The 16,953-nt window shown below is 44.8% G+C and overlaps 2 protein-coding genes and 1 non-coding gene across 6 annotated transcripts; 2 read left to right on the top strand and 1 right to left on the bottom strand.

Moving 5' to 3' along the window:
- Positions 1–2,448: 2,448 nt before the first annotated feature.
- LOC123088811 (U6 spliceosomal RNA) lies at positions 2,449–2,553 on the top strand. Its single transcript, XR_006442118.1, has one exon. It is a non-coding gene; the product is annotated as a U6 spliceosomal RNA (small nuclear RNA).
- Positions 2,479–5,435, top strand: LOC123088234 (bark storage protein A). Its single transcript, XM_044510430.1, has 6 exons — positions 2,479–3,155; positions 3,793–3,860; positions 4,035–4,190; positions 4,423–4,614; positions 4,706–4,879; positions 5,005–5,435. Exons 1-6 carry the CDS (start codon positions 2,918–2,920, stop codon positions 5,194–5,196), a joined length of 1,020 nt encoding a protein of 339 aa, XP_044366365.1. The 5' UTR covers positions 2,479–2,917; the 3' UTR covers positions 5,197–5,435.
- Positions 4,029–8,267, bottom strand: LOC123088232 (pentatricopeptide repeat-containing protein At1g11290, chloroplastic). 4 transcript variants are annotated; one of them, XM_044510428.1, is made up of 5 exons: positions 5,961–8,267; positions 5,672–5,796; positions 5,027–5,143; positions 4,743–4,936; positions 4,029–4,251 (listed from the first exon to the last, which is right to left on the bottom strand). In XM_044510428.1, exon 1 carries the CDS (start codon positions 8,211–8,213, stop codon positions 6,027–6,029), a length of 2,187 nt encoding a protein of 728 aa, XP_044366363.1. In that variant the 5' UTR covers positions 8,214–8,267; the 3' UTR covers positions 4,029–4,251; positions 4,743–4,936; positions 5,027–5,143; positions 5,672–5,796; positions 5,961–6,026. The 4 variants fall into 4 exon arrangements, with proteins under 4 accessions (XP_044366363.1, XP_044366361.1, XP_044366364.1 ...); XM_044510426.1 differs by having other exon boundaries at positions 5,027–5,796; XM_044510429.1 differs by lacking the exon at positions 4,743–4,936.
- Positions 8,268–16,953: the final 8,686 nt, after the last annotated feature.

Raw genomic sequence — 16,953 nt, 5'->3', positions numbered from 1 at the left:
CGAAGTGACAATAATCGGGATACTTCTCGATGATGACCGTAGTTTGAGGAGTTCATGTATTCACTACGTGCTAATGCTTTGTTCCGGTTCTCTATTAAAAGGAGACCTTAATATCCCTTAGTTTCCGCTAGAACCCCGCTGCCACGGGAGGGTAGGACAAAAGATGTCATGCAAGTTCTTTTCCATAAGCATGTATGACTATTTACATAATACATGCCTACATTACATTGATGAACTGGAGCTAGTTCTGTGTCACCCTATGTTATAGCTATTACATGAGGAATCGCATCCGGCATAATTATCCTTCACTGATCCATTGCCTACGAGCTTTTCATATATTGTTGTTCGCTTATTTACTTTTCTGTTGCTACTGTTACAACTACTGCAAAAAACCCAAAACTATTATCTTTACTTTTGCCACCGTTACCTTTATTATCATACTACTTTGCTACTAAATAATTTGCTGCAGATACTAAGTTATCCAGGTGTGGTTGAATTAACAACTCAACTGATAATACTCAAGAATATTTTTTGGCTCCCCTTGTGTCGAATCAATAAATTTGGGTTGAATACTTTACCCTCGAAAGCTGTTGCGATCCCCTACACTTGTGGGTTATCAGCCATCTGCATTGTTGTGAGACTACCTCCGGACTAGCCGGAGCTGGAGGAGGAGGAGGAGGAGCAGGCGGAGGAGGAGGAGCGAGAGGAGCAGCATTCGGCTTCGATGAAGGTGGAGGAAGAGGAGGAGGTAGACGAGGCGGGGCAGACATAGCAGGAGCTGGCGACGACTTTGGCTTCAACATGGAGGACGCGGAGGCGGAGTTCGTCGTCGCCCGAGCGGACGAGATGGCGGAGCAGTAGGCCATCCTGGAGTCCATCCAGGATGAGGCCTATGTGGAGGCCAACCAGTAGTTCATCCGACAGGAATGGGCAGCGACCGACGCACTCTTTGATAAGGTCGGAGCGAAGATTGATGTGGAGGCCGACGCGGAGGAGCCGGAGCTGCGGCTGCGCCCATATACCTAGAGCCGGGCACAAAGATAGTGGACATCTCCAAAGAGGATTAGGGTAGTTGATCTACGTAGTCTGTAAAATTTATCTTGCATTCTTTTATATGGATTTAAGATTTCTCGTATGAGGTATCCGGATGTAGATGAGCAAATTTGATGACTGGCCGTCACTGCCAGATTTTTTGCCTAGTCCGGCTGTAGATGCTCTTACTCTCACCGTAAAAAAATAAGTTAAAATATAGGCTAGAAAATCTCACGTTAATAAACACCCGGCCTTTCATTCAACCAACACAAGCATACCGTATTTCAGCTTCCACAAAAAGAATAAGAAAAAGTAAACAACAAATAATCATCCTCTGTTTTGCAATGTTTTTCCAGTACAACACTCAACACGTTATTTTGCTTAATGACCCAAATCCTTTTTTGGTTATCATAATTGATATTTCTTGGTTGTCTTCAAACTGCCAGCAGTTCATTGTCAAAATCGGTAAAGTTTTTCTAAAATTGACCAACTTTTTCAAATTTTGGACTTTTTTCCCAAAATCGACAAACCTTTCAAATTCATGAACTTTTCTAAATCATGAATTTTGTAAATTTGCAAACCTTTTTTCTAATTCTTGAGTTTTTTGAAACCCACGTACATTTTTTTGTTTCACAAATTTTTAAATACTTCCCTAGACCAGATTTCTGTTAAATACTAGAAAAACCAGTCATGTTTTTTCTCCCTAGACCAATAGATTTCTACAGAACGAGTGAAAAAAGACAAGTTATGCCCCTGTGCCGCTGTGCGAACGAACAAACGATAGATGCGACGCATGCGAGCGAGGAACTGGCTTGGCGATTCATTGGCCGGCTCATGCCGTCGCGCCCCTATGCGCCGTAATGCTTAGCAGGTGCTAAAGGCGCCGATTAGGAGCTCTCATGTTTGCAGTCCAACTGTCAATGGAAGAGTGTGCTCTTTGGGTGTGGCAACATGATCGCCATTGGGTGTGGAAGGATCCATTCACGTATTTGTTTCTTTCCTGATGCCTCCCAGCCATACGTGTTTGCTAACATCATTATGATTATGTGTCCACCATCATGTTCTATGTTTATGTGTATTGAAATCTACTTATTGTACGAAAATGGTGAAGAGAGAGTTATGTGCAAATGTGAAATGCATGGATGAATGAATGCGAGACGATGGGCTTTCCTACGCGTTCATGCGAACATGGTGTAAAATATATAGGAGTGGGTAAGTGTAGTTTAGGCATGTCACATGAAGAGGTAGGTGGCGAAATTAATAAAATGCACAGGGTAGAGATGACAGCCCGGCTTCTATATAAACACATGCCATATTCCGCCATTCTGTTTCACTTATCATGAAGTCGGGCTTTGTGATCCAGAAAACTAACTCGACAGATTAGTTTCAGCAAGACATCCGATAAAATTGGAACGGTACAAAGAAGATTAGCATGGCCATAAAATTGGAACGGTACAGAGAAGATTAGCATGGCCCCTGCGCAAGGATGACACACAAAAAAAACAATATTTACATTTTCTTAAGAAAGGGCAACCCCAGTTCCACTAACATAATAAACAGTGTTCAGCAGTTCATGTACCCAAAAACAAAAATAAATAATAAAAACAAATTAAAAACAACGAATAACCTCCTCTGTTTTGCCGTGTTTTACCCGGTACAACATTCAACACGTGATTTGGCTTGGTGGCACAAATCCTCTGACAGAGACATCCCCAATCACATCCGAGTATAAAAGTGGAAGCACGCTCATCACCTTCTCCACCAAACCAACCCAATCACCATCGCCATCGCGGTTCGCGGACCACAGACCAGCGCAGCTAATTAAACTGCCCCATCTTCTAAGTTTGCTCCTTGCTAGCTTGCTTGCTCCCTGTCCACGCCAGCCATGGCCATGGAGCTCTCCAGCCTGCCGCTAGTCCTGCTGCTCTGCTTGCTGGCCGGCTCGTCGACGACGGCCCTACCGGCGCTGCCCGGGATGGACAGGGTGAGGCAGCAAGTCGACAGGGCGAACCGGCGTGGCCCGTCCATTGGACTCGTCATGTCGTACGTCGCCGAGGACACCGCGCTCCAGGCCTCCGGCTACTTCCGGCCCTGGCGTGTCCAGCCCTTCGTTGACCTCTACGGTGAGTCTCCGCCTCCCGTTTCTGATCCGAATCGCTTTCGGCTTTCCTGTAGATTGAGCAAAGCAGTGGGTGAGTTTTGGCATTCCTAGTTGACTTTTTGGTTGTTACCAGACAGCTAGCAGTGAGTGCTGAACTGCTGCTAACTGAACCAGACACCAACACACAACACAGAACAGAGTGGGGCAACAGGTAGAAATGATAGTGTGGTGTTTATCGACTTGAAATTTAGAGATGCCTGAAGCTGTGCGCACACGACGAACCTTACTGGCTCTGCAAATTTGCATGATCTGCGCTCACAAAGACCTGGACTCCCTTCCAAGACCAGAATGCAGATTGGCCCATTCACTCGTTTTGGATAACAGCTATGGAAAGGGGGTCCAGAAAGCGACTAGAAGGAAAACATGACACACAAGAAGATAACATACTCCATTAGAAAGAGAAAATGGAAAAGGAAGATACAATCATAACAAGTTCGCTGCTGTACCATAATCTTTTTTACATGTTCACTGATTTTGCTATTCTCCTGATAGGACTGACCTCTCATTCGAGCTCCATGACTAAGTATTTCAGTCTTTAATGCATATGTGTATTTATCTTCCAATTGCCTCAAGAATAGTCTCGCCTCATATTATTTCAGGACGGAGGTTTCACATCGGGAGTATTCGAGGTGCGAATGTTATATACGCATTGACAGGACAACGCAGGGTACTAAAACCTGAACTTCTGCATGTACACTCCTGCTGTTATATGGAGGAGCTCCTTTTGATTTATAAAAAGAAATCAAGAAAAATTACTTGTAGGCAATAAAGCAACAACATATGAATTCAAATATGAATTGTACTATGCTTACCCGTTACCACTATTTCTTTGTTCTTCCAGTTGAATGCAGCTGTAACTGTACAAACTCTCCTCGATGTCTTTACTGTGTCTGGTATTGTCCATTATGGCACAGCAGGAAGCTCTAATGATTCAATGTCATTTGGCGATGTCAGTGTCCCAAAGTTAGTTGCTTATACAGGTGCTTGGACATGGAAGGTACTCTCCTGTAATTAGCTTTTATTCCCCATTTCTTGTGCACTTTAAACTGTATGGTACACTAAAACAAGGGAATCACATTAGTAGAATGTAACACATCTGGAGTCGAAAGAGGAGATAATTTAAGAACAACTTGCCATTAAAATTTAGAAGATAATCTACCATCAACCATCTCACATGTTGAGCTCACTACTTAACAAGACCTCTGCTATTCTGATTTTGATTTTTCCAGAAGTTCAAGTCATTAAAAGAATCATCAACAGAACTAAACTTTGGACAATTTAACATCCCGGATGGAGGAGAGAACCTGCTAGGGTCTCTGAAATACAGAAATGAGGAGCTATATTCAGTTGGTAAGCCTATGGAAGAAGTCTTTTGGTTACCTGTCGACTCAGCATGGTTCAAAATAGCAGAAGGACTTAAGGTGAAAAATACACTATATTTCAGCAGTATAGCAAGGACAGGATTATTCGTAGTGACCACAGCCTAATACTTGTAATGTGGAATTTTTGTAGGTCAACCTTGAAAGATGTAATGACACTTTTTGCTTACCAAAAACGCCACAAGTGGTTCATGGGCTAAAAGGAGCATCAGCCGACATGTTTCTAGACAATGCAGAATACCGGAAGTTCCTTTTCAGAGAATTTGCGGTGTCAACAATAGATGAAGAAAGCGCAGCAGTGGTGATGGTGGGTTCCATATCTTATCTCTCATAGTCTTTACTTAAATATGTGGCAACATTTGCGCTGCATCATATCGGCTCAATCATAAAATTTAAGATATCACTAATTAAGAGCACTTAATGTTTCAACAGACAACAACATCTCCTGGCGTACCTGTGATTGTGTTCCGGGGAGTATCTGATCTGGCTGGAGGGGAACCAACATGGTCATCAACAAGCCTGATGAACCTGGCATCTATTAATGCACTCAAAGTGGCAGTGGAGTTCATCGCTACAATTGGCAGGCAGATGTCAACACCATCAGCACAAAGTTCAAAAAACTGAGACAAAAGAGAGCTGCCATGTCCATGGAGCAGAACTGTAGAATAGTTTTAAACAGCAATTGGAAACTAAATTCAGAGTGAGAAGTGATCCTTAGCTTCGAAGTACGCAAAACTTACAACAGAAGAATTAAGTATTCAACGTATACTCAATTGTAAACATGCATATGTCAATCCATTTTTAATGGGATTTTGGGATAATGTGGGAACAAAATGGTGAATAAAGGACAGAATGTTGTTACAGTCCTTGATATTCATTACAGAATACAAGATGTTGTTACATACTCATCTCACAGTCTCAAGTATGCAAAATGGTAAGACTTAAGTGTTAATTAGTTATCAACAGTTTGCACTCATCATGTACATCATCTAATTCCAGACGAGAATAAAATAGCAGTGTTTTCTGTGGTTAACAACTTCCATGTGCACTATTTCACATGAAGGTAGAAACATCATAATTGTTAAATGTGTTACAATACCAATGTAAATGGACTGGGATCTACAGAATGTTCCCTGAGAAGGTTAGATGATCATAAGAGGCAAAGAGCTGCCTGGTGCTTCAGAATTTGAGCCCTGATGCAAATACAAAAGGCACCTGCTAGACCTGTCAAAAAGTGTGGCAAGGTAATTCTGATCATCAATAACGAAAAATCATTTCTAGAGAGTGATGTGGTCACACAAAGTGTGCCACAAATAAAACTTAGTGAGTGCCTTAATATATGTTCCAATTAGTATAGTCCACATTATAGTCCAAATTCATAGGCTTACTTGTATAGTAGCTGGACAAAGTTTTATCATCTCAAAATCCATATTCAGACTGCCTTCAACACTTCACTACCAGTAGTCTCCACATGAACATTTACCATCCTTAAAATGGTGAAATCGTTGAATATCTCTCATGATTATTTCCCGTCCTGTCACCAGAGATATTAACTTGGTTGCATTGTGACAGTCGTTACAGACGCGGAGGTTCTTCTTTATCTGAATTGTTGTACCAGGGGTTGTGCGAATGAGCCCATATGCAATCGCAAGTTTCTCACTGTGTGTGTTGAGTAACTGTGCCTTGACATCATCTTCTACATCATGTATCGAATCAGTGTCCGGCACATACCCCACAGCTTTGATCTCTTCTATTAGCTTAGCCAACCTTGCATAAATGTCCTTTGCCTGCTGGTGATTTGTGCTTCCAGAATAGAAGGTATGAATCTCATTCTTGAGCTGCACAATACTCCATCCAGGAGTCTTTTGGAGGCCTTTCTTCTCCATAGCAGTTCTAACCCTTGCAACATCCTTCAACATTGAGGCATTTGCATAAATGTTAGCTAGGAGGACATGATACACACCTTCATCTGGCCCTAGCTCAAAGATCCTCTGCGCTGATTCTTCTGCCAATTCCACATTCTTGTGCAACTTGCAAGCGCCTAACAATGCACCATAAACACTAATGCCAGGGTCCATAGGCATCTTTTGGATAAAAGACCATGCTTCATCTAGCTTCCCAGCTCGGCCAAGAAGATCCACCATGGTACCATAGTGCTCCATCCCAGGTTCAAGCCCATAGCCGTCCTTCATGCTCGAAAAATATTTCCGCCCTTCATCAACCAAACCAGCATGACTGCATGCCGAGAGGACCGAAAGGAATGTTGTCTCGTTGGGCACTCTGCCAGAACTTTTCATCTCTTCAAACAGGTCAACTGCAACCTTGCCAAAACCATGTGAGCCGTACCCATGGATCATCGCATTCCATGTGATAACATGCTTCTCCCTTGCTGAGTTGAAGAGACTTCTAGCTATACTGACACGGCCGCATTTTGCATACATGTCAATAAGGGCTGTCAGAACATACACATCCTGATCTAGGTGCATCCTGATAGAGTATCCATGGATCCATCTTGCCTGCAGTGGATCTGAGATGTCTGCAAGTGCAGGAATGACACTGACGAGAGTGAACGAATCAGGCTTCACATTTTTCAGCTGCATCCTAGAGAAGAGCCTCACTGCATCTTCTGACCTTCCATTCTGTGTGCACCCGAGGATCATGGCGTTCCAGGAGATCCGTGTCTTGTAGCGCACCTCATCGAAAACCTGGCCAGCGAGGTCGGTCCTCTTGCATTTGGAGTACATGGTGATCAGCGCATTCATCACCGACACATTTGACTCCAGCCCAATTCTCATGAGTAGCTCATGGACACGTCTCCCCTCATCAAGATACCCAAGCTCACCGCAGGCGTGCAATGCTGCCAGCACAGATACGTCCGTCACATCAACACCCTCCCCCACCATCCTCTTGAACAGCATGAGAGCCTCAGTGGCATCCCCATTCTCAGCATACCCCTTGATCATGGCATTCCAAGAAACAGAGTTCTTGTCCGGCATCCGATCGAAGACAGACCTGGCAACCTCAACCGCCCCGCACTTGCAGTACACATCAAGGATCGCAGTGGAGACATTGACGAGCTCGTCGAAGCTAGCACGGACCGCAAACCCGTGCACCTCACGGCAGGCCCCGAGCGCCTGGGCGTCGGCGCAAGCGGGCAGCACAGACACCAGCGTGACGGAGTCGGGCCGCTCCCCGTCCTCCTCCTGCATCCGGACGAACATCTCCATGGCGGCCCCGGCGAGCCCGTTCCGCGCGTACCCGGCCACGAGCGCGTTCCAGGCGACGCGGTCGCGCACGGGCATACGGTCGAACACCCTGCGCGCGTCGCCCGGCCGGCGGCACTTGGCGTACATGTTGGCCAGCGCCGTGGCGGCGAGGGACTCCGCGGAGAGCCCCCGCGCGGCGAGCTGCGCGTGGACGGCGCGGCCGGTCGCGAGGTCGGCGCGCGCCGCGCAGAGCTTGAGGAGGGAGGTGAAGGTGCGGAGGACGGGGCTGGCGGACGCGGAGGAGGACATGGCGGCGAAGGCTGCGAGCGCGCCCGGCAGGTCGGAGCGCGCGGCCGCTGACCTTAGGCGCGCGTGGTGGTCGGCGGCGGCATGCCCGCCGGCGGGAGGAGTCGGCGACGAGGCCGAGCACAGCATGTCCTCTTGTATTTGTTTTTTTCTCAGAGTTATCCCGTCACAACCTCAGTCACAGGGCAGCTAAGCATCCGCACGAATCTCAATGCCTTTTTTTTTTCTTCTACTACTATTTCTTCTTTCTTCAATTGCATTGTTGTTGTTGTTTTTGCGGCAGTGTAGGAGAATTTTTCGTGTAGTATATAAATTGCGGTGGTGAAACTAAATGACTCGCGGAACAATTAGAGAACCCCTTTGACCGATGTTCATACAACACGTTGGTGAGAATATTCATCTCGTGTTGATTTTATGAAATGTTTTCTCACCATCCAATGCAATCAAGAGCAAGAGGGCACCTTTTATTTTAAGATTGGTCCGAACTTACGCTTGTCATTTCAGATTTGAGAGCCATAATCACCTAATTCTTTTCTTGGTTAGTGTATTTTGATGATCTTGTCCAGTGCAAGAGCCCGTCCTACTACCTGGGTGTGGGTGACATGTCCTATGGGCAGAGCTTGAGTAGGGAGGTGAAGGTGCGAAGAAAGGTCGGAGGATGTGGCCGCAATCCTCGGGAACGCGAGGGGCTGGATGGCAACATGCCTGGTGGCAGGAGGAACAACAATGGGGCTAAGCAAATCATCCCACCCGCGCTCATGTTTTCTGTCTGCAAGCACGCATATTCACATTCTAAAACATTTTTTATGATAGGTTATCCACGTATGTTTTCTCATGTCTATATAGACAACAATGCATGACCTCAATGTCTCAAGACAAACCTAAAAGTCAGCTCAGAGTTCGGTCTGAGGAGAAAATTGCAATAATAAGTAAATGTGCGAATGGTCCATGCTACACGTCATGGATTCATTGTACATCTTTTCGCCATAGAGATGTCATTGCTTCCGAGTGCCTAACTTGACAAGGTTATGGTAACTCGGGAGAGTAGAAAATGATGTCACGCCTGAGCAATACATGTTGGGGTACCGACTTTTATTATTTGTTACTAATTTTTTGATTAATATTTCACTAAGGGGAACATAGAGTCAGAGTAAATAAAATTGCTAATTACGATTAGAAAAAATAGAATAAATATCAAGCGTTATAGTATAATTTTGAATACTACAAAAAAGTAAGACAACATCATTGATGCACTCAAAGTGTTCCCTTCCTATTGCCTCCTATTCTCAAGCTACCTATTCTCTCTTCTTTATTTCTTTTCTTCTTCCTTGCATCATTTTCTGCTAATGAATGGTGTAGGGGAGAGAGAGAGAGTCAGTTAAGGCGGTGAAACTCAACGAAGCGAGGAGTGTGGAGAACACACAATCGATAGATGTGTGTGTATGTGCGCGCGCGTAAAGGGTTCATTATCTAGAGATGTTCTTTCAAGGAATGTCTTTATCAACAGTTTCCATATCAAAGCTACTCTAAGCACTATGTACACTTATCCTACGAGTTAAGTAGGCATACCCTGACGCCCGTCCCCCGTGCCGCTCCCGCGAGCGGCCCGGGCGGAACCCAAGATCGCTGCCGCCGCTCCCCTTTCTCGCCTTCCTTCTCCCTCGCCGCCGCCAGGGGATGCCGCCGGGCAAAGCCCGCGCGTGCGTCGGCGGCGGCGGGGCTCCCTCCCCCATCGCGAGGCTCCTGGGCGGCGGCGGGGCTCCCTCCCCCATCGCGAGGCTCCTGGGCGGCGGCGGGGCTCCCTCCCCCATCGCGAGGCTCCTGGACGGCGTGGGACGGCCGGCCCTCGCAGCGGCGCTCGTCTCGGTGGCAGGTCGGGCCACCGGCGGATCTGGGCGGGACTCCCATGCTTGGTGGCGGCGGCGTGGTCTGCGCGGGGCTCGAGCACGCGGGCTCCTCCTCATCCCGATCTAATGGCGCCGGCGCTCGGGCGTGCGGCGGGGTCCGCGAGCGTGGTCGGCGCGCGTCTTCCTCCCCGATCTGATGGCTCCACGGTGGCACCAGTGCTCGGGCGGTTGGCTTCGGCAAGCGGTGGCGGGCGCTGGGCTCTTGGCGGCGCTCCGGCGTGTGCAGGTGGCGGCGGTCCCTGTGCGCTGTCGGCGGCTCCGCCTCTGACCCGGACGACGCGGGGGTGGCGGTGGCCCGGCGTGGCCGGCGATCTGGATGCGGTGGTGCCGGCAGCTCGCTGATATGCCGGTACTCCAGGGTCTGCCTGGTGGTGCTGGTGGTGAGGGCGGCCCGGGCACGAGAGTTGGATCCCTTCGAACTGATCTGGGTGAAAACTTGCCTTCAGCTCCTGCTAAGGCCGGAGGTGGCGGCGCTATCTGCGTCGTTCCCTTCTTGAAGGCATCGCCATGGAGAAGTTCAAGGCCACTCTCTGCTACCTCCGGGGGAAACCCCAGATCGGATGATCGGATGACGACGGTGCTCTGGTGTCGTTCCTCCCTTGGGGGCGTCATTCTTGGAGGTACACGCGTGATCGAGGGACCAAAGGACGGATTCTTTGGTGGAGCGGTGCTTCATCCTACACATTGATGGCGATGGACCTTGACGGCGTGGCGCAGTGCAGTTTTGGGGTTCGCTGTGGGAGGATGGACTCGCGCAGGAGGACGACGTTGTCGGGCGTCGTGGTGGCGTCGATGGCAGAGAGAGCTGGCACACGGTACATGCAACAATACAGCTCTAAAGATGGTTTGGTGGCAGGTGGCTGCGGCGACCTCATACCCGGCAGGCGTCCTGGTTGAGGAGTGCGCCGGACTGGTAGGTGCCCCATACCCGGCAGGCGTCCTGGTTGGGACCTCAGGTCTCAGATGTTTAGGTTTGGCTGCGAAGTCTGTTTGGTATTAGGCCCAGACTATCTGCGCCCCTTCATCGATTGGATAGGTGTAGCGACAATTGTTGCTTAGACGGTGGCTTTAGTCTTGCTGTTGTATGGCTTTGTACGGTCTTGTGAAAATAATTAATAAAGCTGTTGTATGCATCGCCCAGATGCAGAGGCCGGGGGTCACCCTCCTTTTCTAAAAAAATGGAGCCAACTCATAAATGGAGTTGCTTTAGACACCATCATCAGGGGCCCTAGACACAAAAATGCCCAAAGGATTGAAAATAGATATATTAGAAGCACTTGCAAAAGGTGGTAGCCTAGCTAGAACGTTTGGTTCAAAAATGATAGCCTACTATGAACATTTTATCAAACTGGGATTGACGAAGCAACGATCAATATTTTTGTGGAACACAATCGAAGAAGAGCAAACAAAAGATCATACTAGCATAGAAGGGGTGTCTCTCAAAGACCAAAAACTGACATACTCCTCAAAGCAACATCGGAGGAGACAAATCCCTCACTTTGCATGAATAATCCTAAAAAGGCAAATACAAACTACCCAAAGGCTATTCTACCCTATTGCATTAGATTGTTTCCCTTTTTCTCCTATGCTTCTATGTGTTCACAGAGCCTTTTCTTGAGTAATAAATGCGCGCGCGCGTGGGGGGTGTGGGTGTTCCCCACCTGAATATATTTATCAAAGCGTAATGCAACCATAGCTGATTACATGTGTAACAGAATTACATAGGCATACAAGCACGTGGGGAGAGGAAAGAACGCCACGAGAAAGTGTGTTCCTTGTCAATAGTCTTACATGGTCTATGAGACCATAAATCCAAATCAGAGACCATAAGTCTGAGAGTATTTGCCGAGTGAGTGTTCACGGAGCGAAATGCTTGGGCATTCCGGATATCCCAGATCTTCCAAAGAAGAAGCAGCAGGATGAAGTGACATAGTGTATCAGATCATAAGCACAAAGCGTGGGCACAATGATAACAACATTGACAACATACATCCAGTAGATGCCTCGCGATGCTTGAATAAAGGAAAAGGCACCGCGAGCCTTATTGTGGACTAAAGGCATGGAATAATGTCGCTACTCTTTGAAGTGAAATATTCAAGGAAAACAACAAAGCCAGTGTTTATAGAAAAGGCCTTAAAAATAAAACATTAGATTCGAGGTCAATAGAATATAATTATATTTGATATATGAAATTAGCAATGGGCAATACAATTTTAGAAGAAAATTCAAACCAAATTATAGATCCAAAAAATTGTTATTAGGTATAACAATTTTAATATAAGAAATAGATGGTCTCCACATAGAGTCCATAAATAGCTAAAGTTTGCTTGGTAATCTTAATTAACATAGACATGTTTCATTATACAATAATAAACGGCATGAGTAAAATATAGATGAGTGGAAGCACTCATGAATTGTGGTCGGTGATGGAGTACATCATATACGTGCATATATAAAGGTCACATTCATCAGAACAACGAAAATGTTCTTTGTTTCCAAGAGAGTGTTCCTGATGAAGAAAGTAACATGGTTTGTGGTGACAATCACAAAGTGTAGAAGTAAAATTTCATATGTAATATCTCCATTCAGATGCTCAATTAAATAATAAAAAACAACATGTGCAAGACCGGGAACAGACAATGTATGACCGAACTGATGAATAGAGAATCATTTAGCAATTTCAATGATAAAATACATTACATTAGTTTCGTATACCATACAATTGAACGTTATTTTTTTCTTGAACCATAGAGCATATTACAGTAGAATGAGTGTTGTGAAAGCATTTGGATGCATGCCACTTCATTACCCAATAGTGTGAGATTAGTTCCACATACTGATGAGGAGATGAATGAAGAAAAAGGACGCAATGTTTATGTGTGAGGCATCAACATTTAAATTTAAAAGAATGTTGGTAATCGAGTGTTCCTTTGCTTGCCAGGAGATAATCAAGCGTTCCTCACATTGGCTTCTAATATATGAATGGAATACTACATGATAAAGTGAAGTACTAATATTTAAGTTAAGATAAAAATCAAGTGTGACATGATCGTTACGTGTAAAGTCTAGCCACGGAAATGCGCAGGTCACCCCGCTAGTTATATAGAACATACTAGCTGCTAATTATGCTAATTATGCACACTACTAACACATTTAGCCATTGTATCTAGCCAGTAGACCACGGTCTGACACCCAAGCAACAAACTGTAGGACCCAACACGCCAGCATCATCCTACTTCCCGATGTCTCCTAATCTTGAAGTTAGTTCTTCTTTGTATGTGTGCTAGCATTATAATTTAACTCTTGCTAGCTAGCCAGTAGAACTCACTTTCCGTTTCTTGCTAGTTTGGGTAGTTGTGAAGCTGGACTCAGCGTAAAATACGAAAAGAAAAAAAAACTTATTTGGACACAGTCACACAGGTAGTGAAGCGGGTAGTACTACCTCTTATATATATGCAGGTGTAGCTAGTTCATAACTTCATACTTCTAAACTATCAATATATATGGTACTAAAGATGGGCTATATATGGTTGTTGGAAACCCTTACCTCAAATCCAATCTTGGTAGCTAGGATCATTACTATAGCATAAAGAACACAGTAGGATCATCAAAGATGGTTATATCAAAACCCGTCTCAAACATATTGTAGATGGTTTATTTTTCATTTGTTTGCATAACTTACACAATCGGTTGTTAACAAACCCCGTTCTAGACATTGGACTCAAAGTAGCAATAGTTATGCACTCAGTTCATAAACAGAGTCGCCCACAGTAAACTAGATATAGCATGCGATTCTATTCAGGAGCCGTTTGGCGTTCTCTCCAAGGTGTTCTCGGCAAAAGCTTTAGAAACACAAACAACATGGCAAGTACAATTTGCCAACAGTAGCCAAATAAGTAAACAACTTATATTATCAGTCATCAGCTGCATCTTGTTTCCTTTCTCCTTCCCTCTAATGACTTGGAGTTCCTTTTCCCAGCCACGAGCACACAAAGAGTTTAGCAGGAGACATGTATTGTAGGCTGAACAATGAGTGTGCATCATCTAGAGTAAGCGGCACACTACTAAACAATAATTATGCTTCTCTGTTCTCTCTTATCTCGAGGAGAAAAAAGAGGAGTGAAGTGTAATTTTTCCTATATGAGTCTAATATACTGTCTAAAAATGTATTTGAATGGCCCGACTAATTACTATGATCAAGGAAGATGAGACTTTAGAGAAACAATGTGATATATCCTGCACTGATAAAGGTTATATATAAGGTAAACCACCGTTTGTCATAAATGAGAAGCTATCTCAAAACCAATCAACAATATATAATAAGGTAAACCAATTGCTTAAGGTTGGACGACCTACAGGGACCCACTAGTGTGGGGACGAGGGGGCACACGGTGAACAACCAATGAGGGTATGGGTGCATTATTTTTTTACCATGTTTATTAATCGTCAATCGCCTAAAAATTAAACCGATGGTCACAGCGTTGCTGCCGGAGGGAAGACCGAGGGTTGACAGGTGCATGTGCGGGATAGTCGCCGGCACTGGAGAAGAAGTGTGTGTGTCGGGGGCACGGGGGTGGGGGGGGGGGGGAGGTAGACACAAAGATTAAAATTGCCGGAGAGAGGATTTTGTGGCGGCCTCTTCTAGCAGCTATAGCGGCCGCTGTAGCGGCCGTCATAGTGGGCAATCATGGCAACAACATCAATTTTTCAGGCGGGAGAGATGATTTTTCGAGGTCTTTGCATATTTTGGAGCTCCTTACAGGGATTTGCGGAAGATTTTGTGGCGGCAGCCATAGCTTAGCGCAAGCCTCCCATGCAGCAGTAGTGCAGCTATCATAGCTATTTTTGTAGTCATTTAATTTCGCAGGGTAGAGGAATAGCCAATATGACAATGGCAAAGTAAAGGAGGCGGCTCGGGCAATGCGATACTAGCCGTGGTGGGTTGGTTCTAGAGGTCGGGTTGATGGGGACGGCGGCGGTAAATCGGCTAATGTGGATTTATTTATTTTTCCAAGGCAAAGCCAGACCTGTTTTTTACTTTTGGGGGGGGGGGGGGGGGCATGGTTATTTCACCTCATCTCTAACCCTGGATCAAATTGTCCTCCTGGAAATAAAATTGAAATAGAGATACCCAAAGGTGAATCGCCCAGAAGAGCAGTATAGAGTATCAACATATGATATAATACTACTACGGTACCACATACCAACTGCACTTTAAGAGATCCCCAAATCAGTACATATCAACGGACGGGCACAAACGTGACACATTTATGTAAGCACAACCGGTCACATACACATTATTATGAGAACCATCGCTGCACGCCATGGTTATCCGCTTGTCGTCGGCCTGACACTCTAATTGAAGGACTGTGTACACACGTGGCTAATTAGTCGTCAGGTCTCACTTTCTCCCTTGTCGTCGGCCTGACCGCCAGTTATTGTACCCACTCTTAGCAATCATAAAGAAAGGATTTTTTGTAAAAAAATATCATTATTACCCTCACACATTGGTACTGTGAGCTATCATAACAAAAAAGAAAAATTCTTGTGCAGTGACCGTACAAATAAAATTTAATCTGACCCGTCCTTTCTAAAAAAGTTGATCGACCTCCACAATGAATGTGGTCCCTTTCTTGGCCCGTGGGTGCGGCAAGTTGTATCACAACGACTGACCAATCGAAAACACTACAAATCGACAATATTTTATCATTATATATTTATATACTTCTCCGATCCATATTACTTGTCTTAGATTTGTCTAGATATGTGTAGCTAGACAAATTTAAGACAAGTAATATGGATTGGAGGGAGTAATATCATATCCTAAATTACATAGCTAAATGGTCGCTGGTTGTATCTAACTATAACAAATTCTTGGAGAACCATATATTTACAAATACGTAAAGAACGGAAATTTTTGAACACATTTCTATTCACTATATGAGGAAGGACACTATAGTGTTTGATCTACCCATGTAAAAAAGGACCGATATCTTGTTTCATCTCGCCAAAATTGAAAGACCAACTTCGGGATGAAGAGAAAATGCCTGCATGTCTTTATGGGTAAGATTTATAATATAATATAATTTACGTTCTGCAATGATTATTTCCTTTGAAATTGTTTATAGATATTAATTGCAGCACATGTGTATCATACATATAGGTCAGCCATCCGGATCCATTGTTGATAATACAATTATGTGCAGATGGAGTTGGTGTCTCTTGACGATGATGTTGTACGTACCTCCAGAGAGGGAAAAACTACGCATATTACTACAGTCAATTTGTCGTAAATGACACATCAATCTAGTGATCACATGAGCATATCACTATTGACACATTAAAAAGATTAATTTGCTTTTCTAGGCCATAACTGCAAATAAAATTTGACCCGTCCATTTTTAGACAAGCAGATGGAAGGACACAAATGTGGAGCTCTTTTTCAGCTGTATTTGACGGATGGATATACACAGTAAACAAAATGTCGCCTGAGCGCGAAAATCCAAATCTGATACCGAGCTGATATGCTCCCAGATGAACAGTGATTCAAATAAAATACCAAAAAAATCAAAAGAATCTGAAATTTGTACACATCAAAGATGAAATACTCTTCTAAGTGCTTGCCATTTTCGCACTGAAATGACATCTGAGGAGCTGGCTACAAAAAACAAACAAGCCGTGCATTTATTGCACGCACGTATCGATCTTGAATGCATAATCTTTTCTATAGCTAAGATTAGAATTGCTATATGCTACGCGTACGTCTTCAATGGTTGTGACAAATCTGCATCGGCGCTTCCAAGAGCGGACGCAATGGCTATGATCAGTGAGCGTAATGCGATGCATCTATAAATTGAAGTATTCAATAGGAGTCCGTGACAACATACCGGTAAAACATCTAAACTCGCACTTACTAAAAAGTGTCGTGATGCAGTCCAAGTAGGTCAAATTCTCGATGGGGT

This window comes from Triticum aestivum, chromosome 4A (assembly GCF_018294505.1).
Source record: "Triticum aestivum cultivar Chinese Spring chromosome 4A, IWGSC CS RefSeq v2.1, whole genome shotgun sequence".
NCBI lineage: Eukaryota > Viridiplantae > Streptophyta > Magnoliopsida > Poales > Poaceae > Triticum > Triticum aestivum.
Note: the sequence above shows the minus strand (reverse complement) of the source record. Positions and strands in the feature narration are given on the sequence as shown.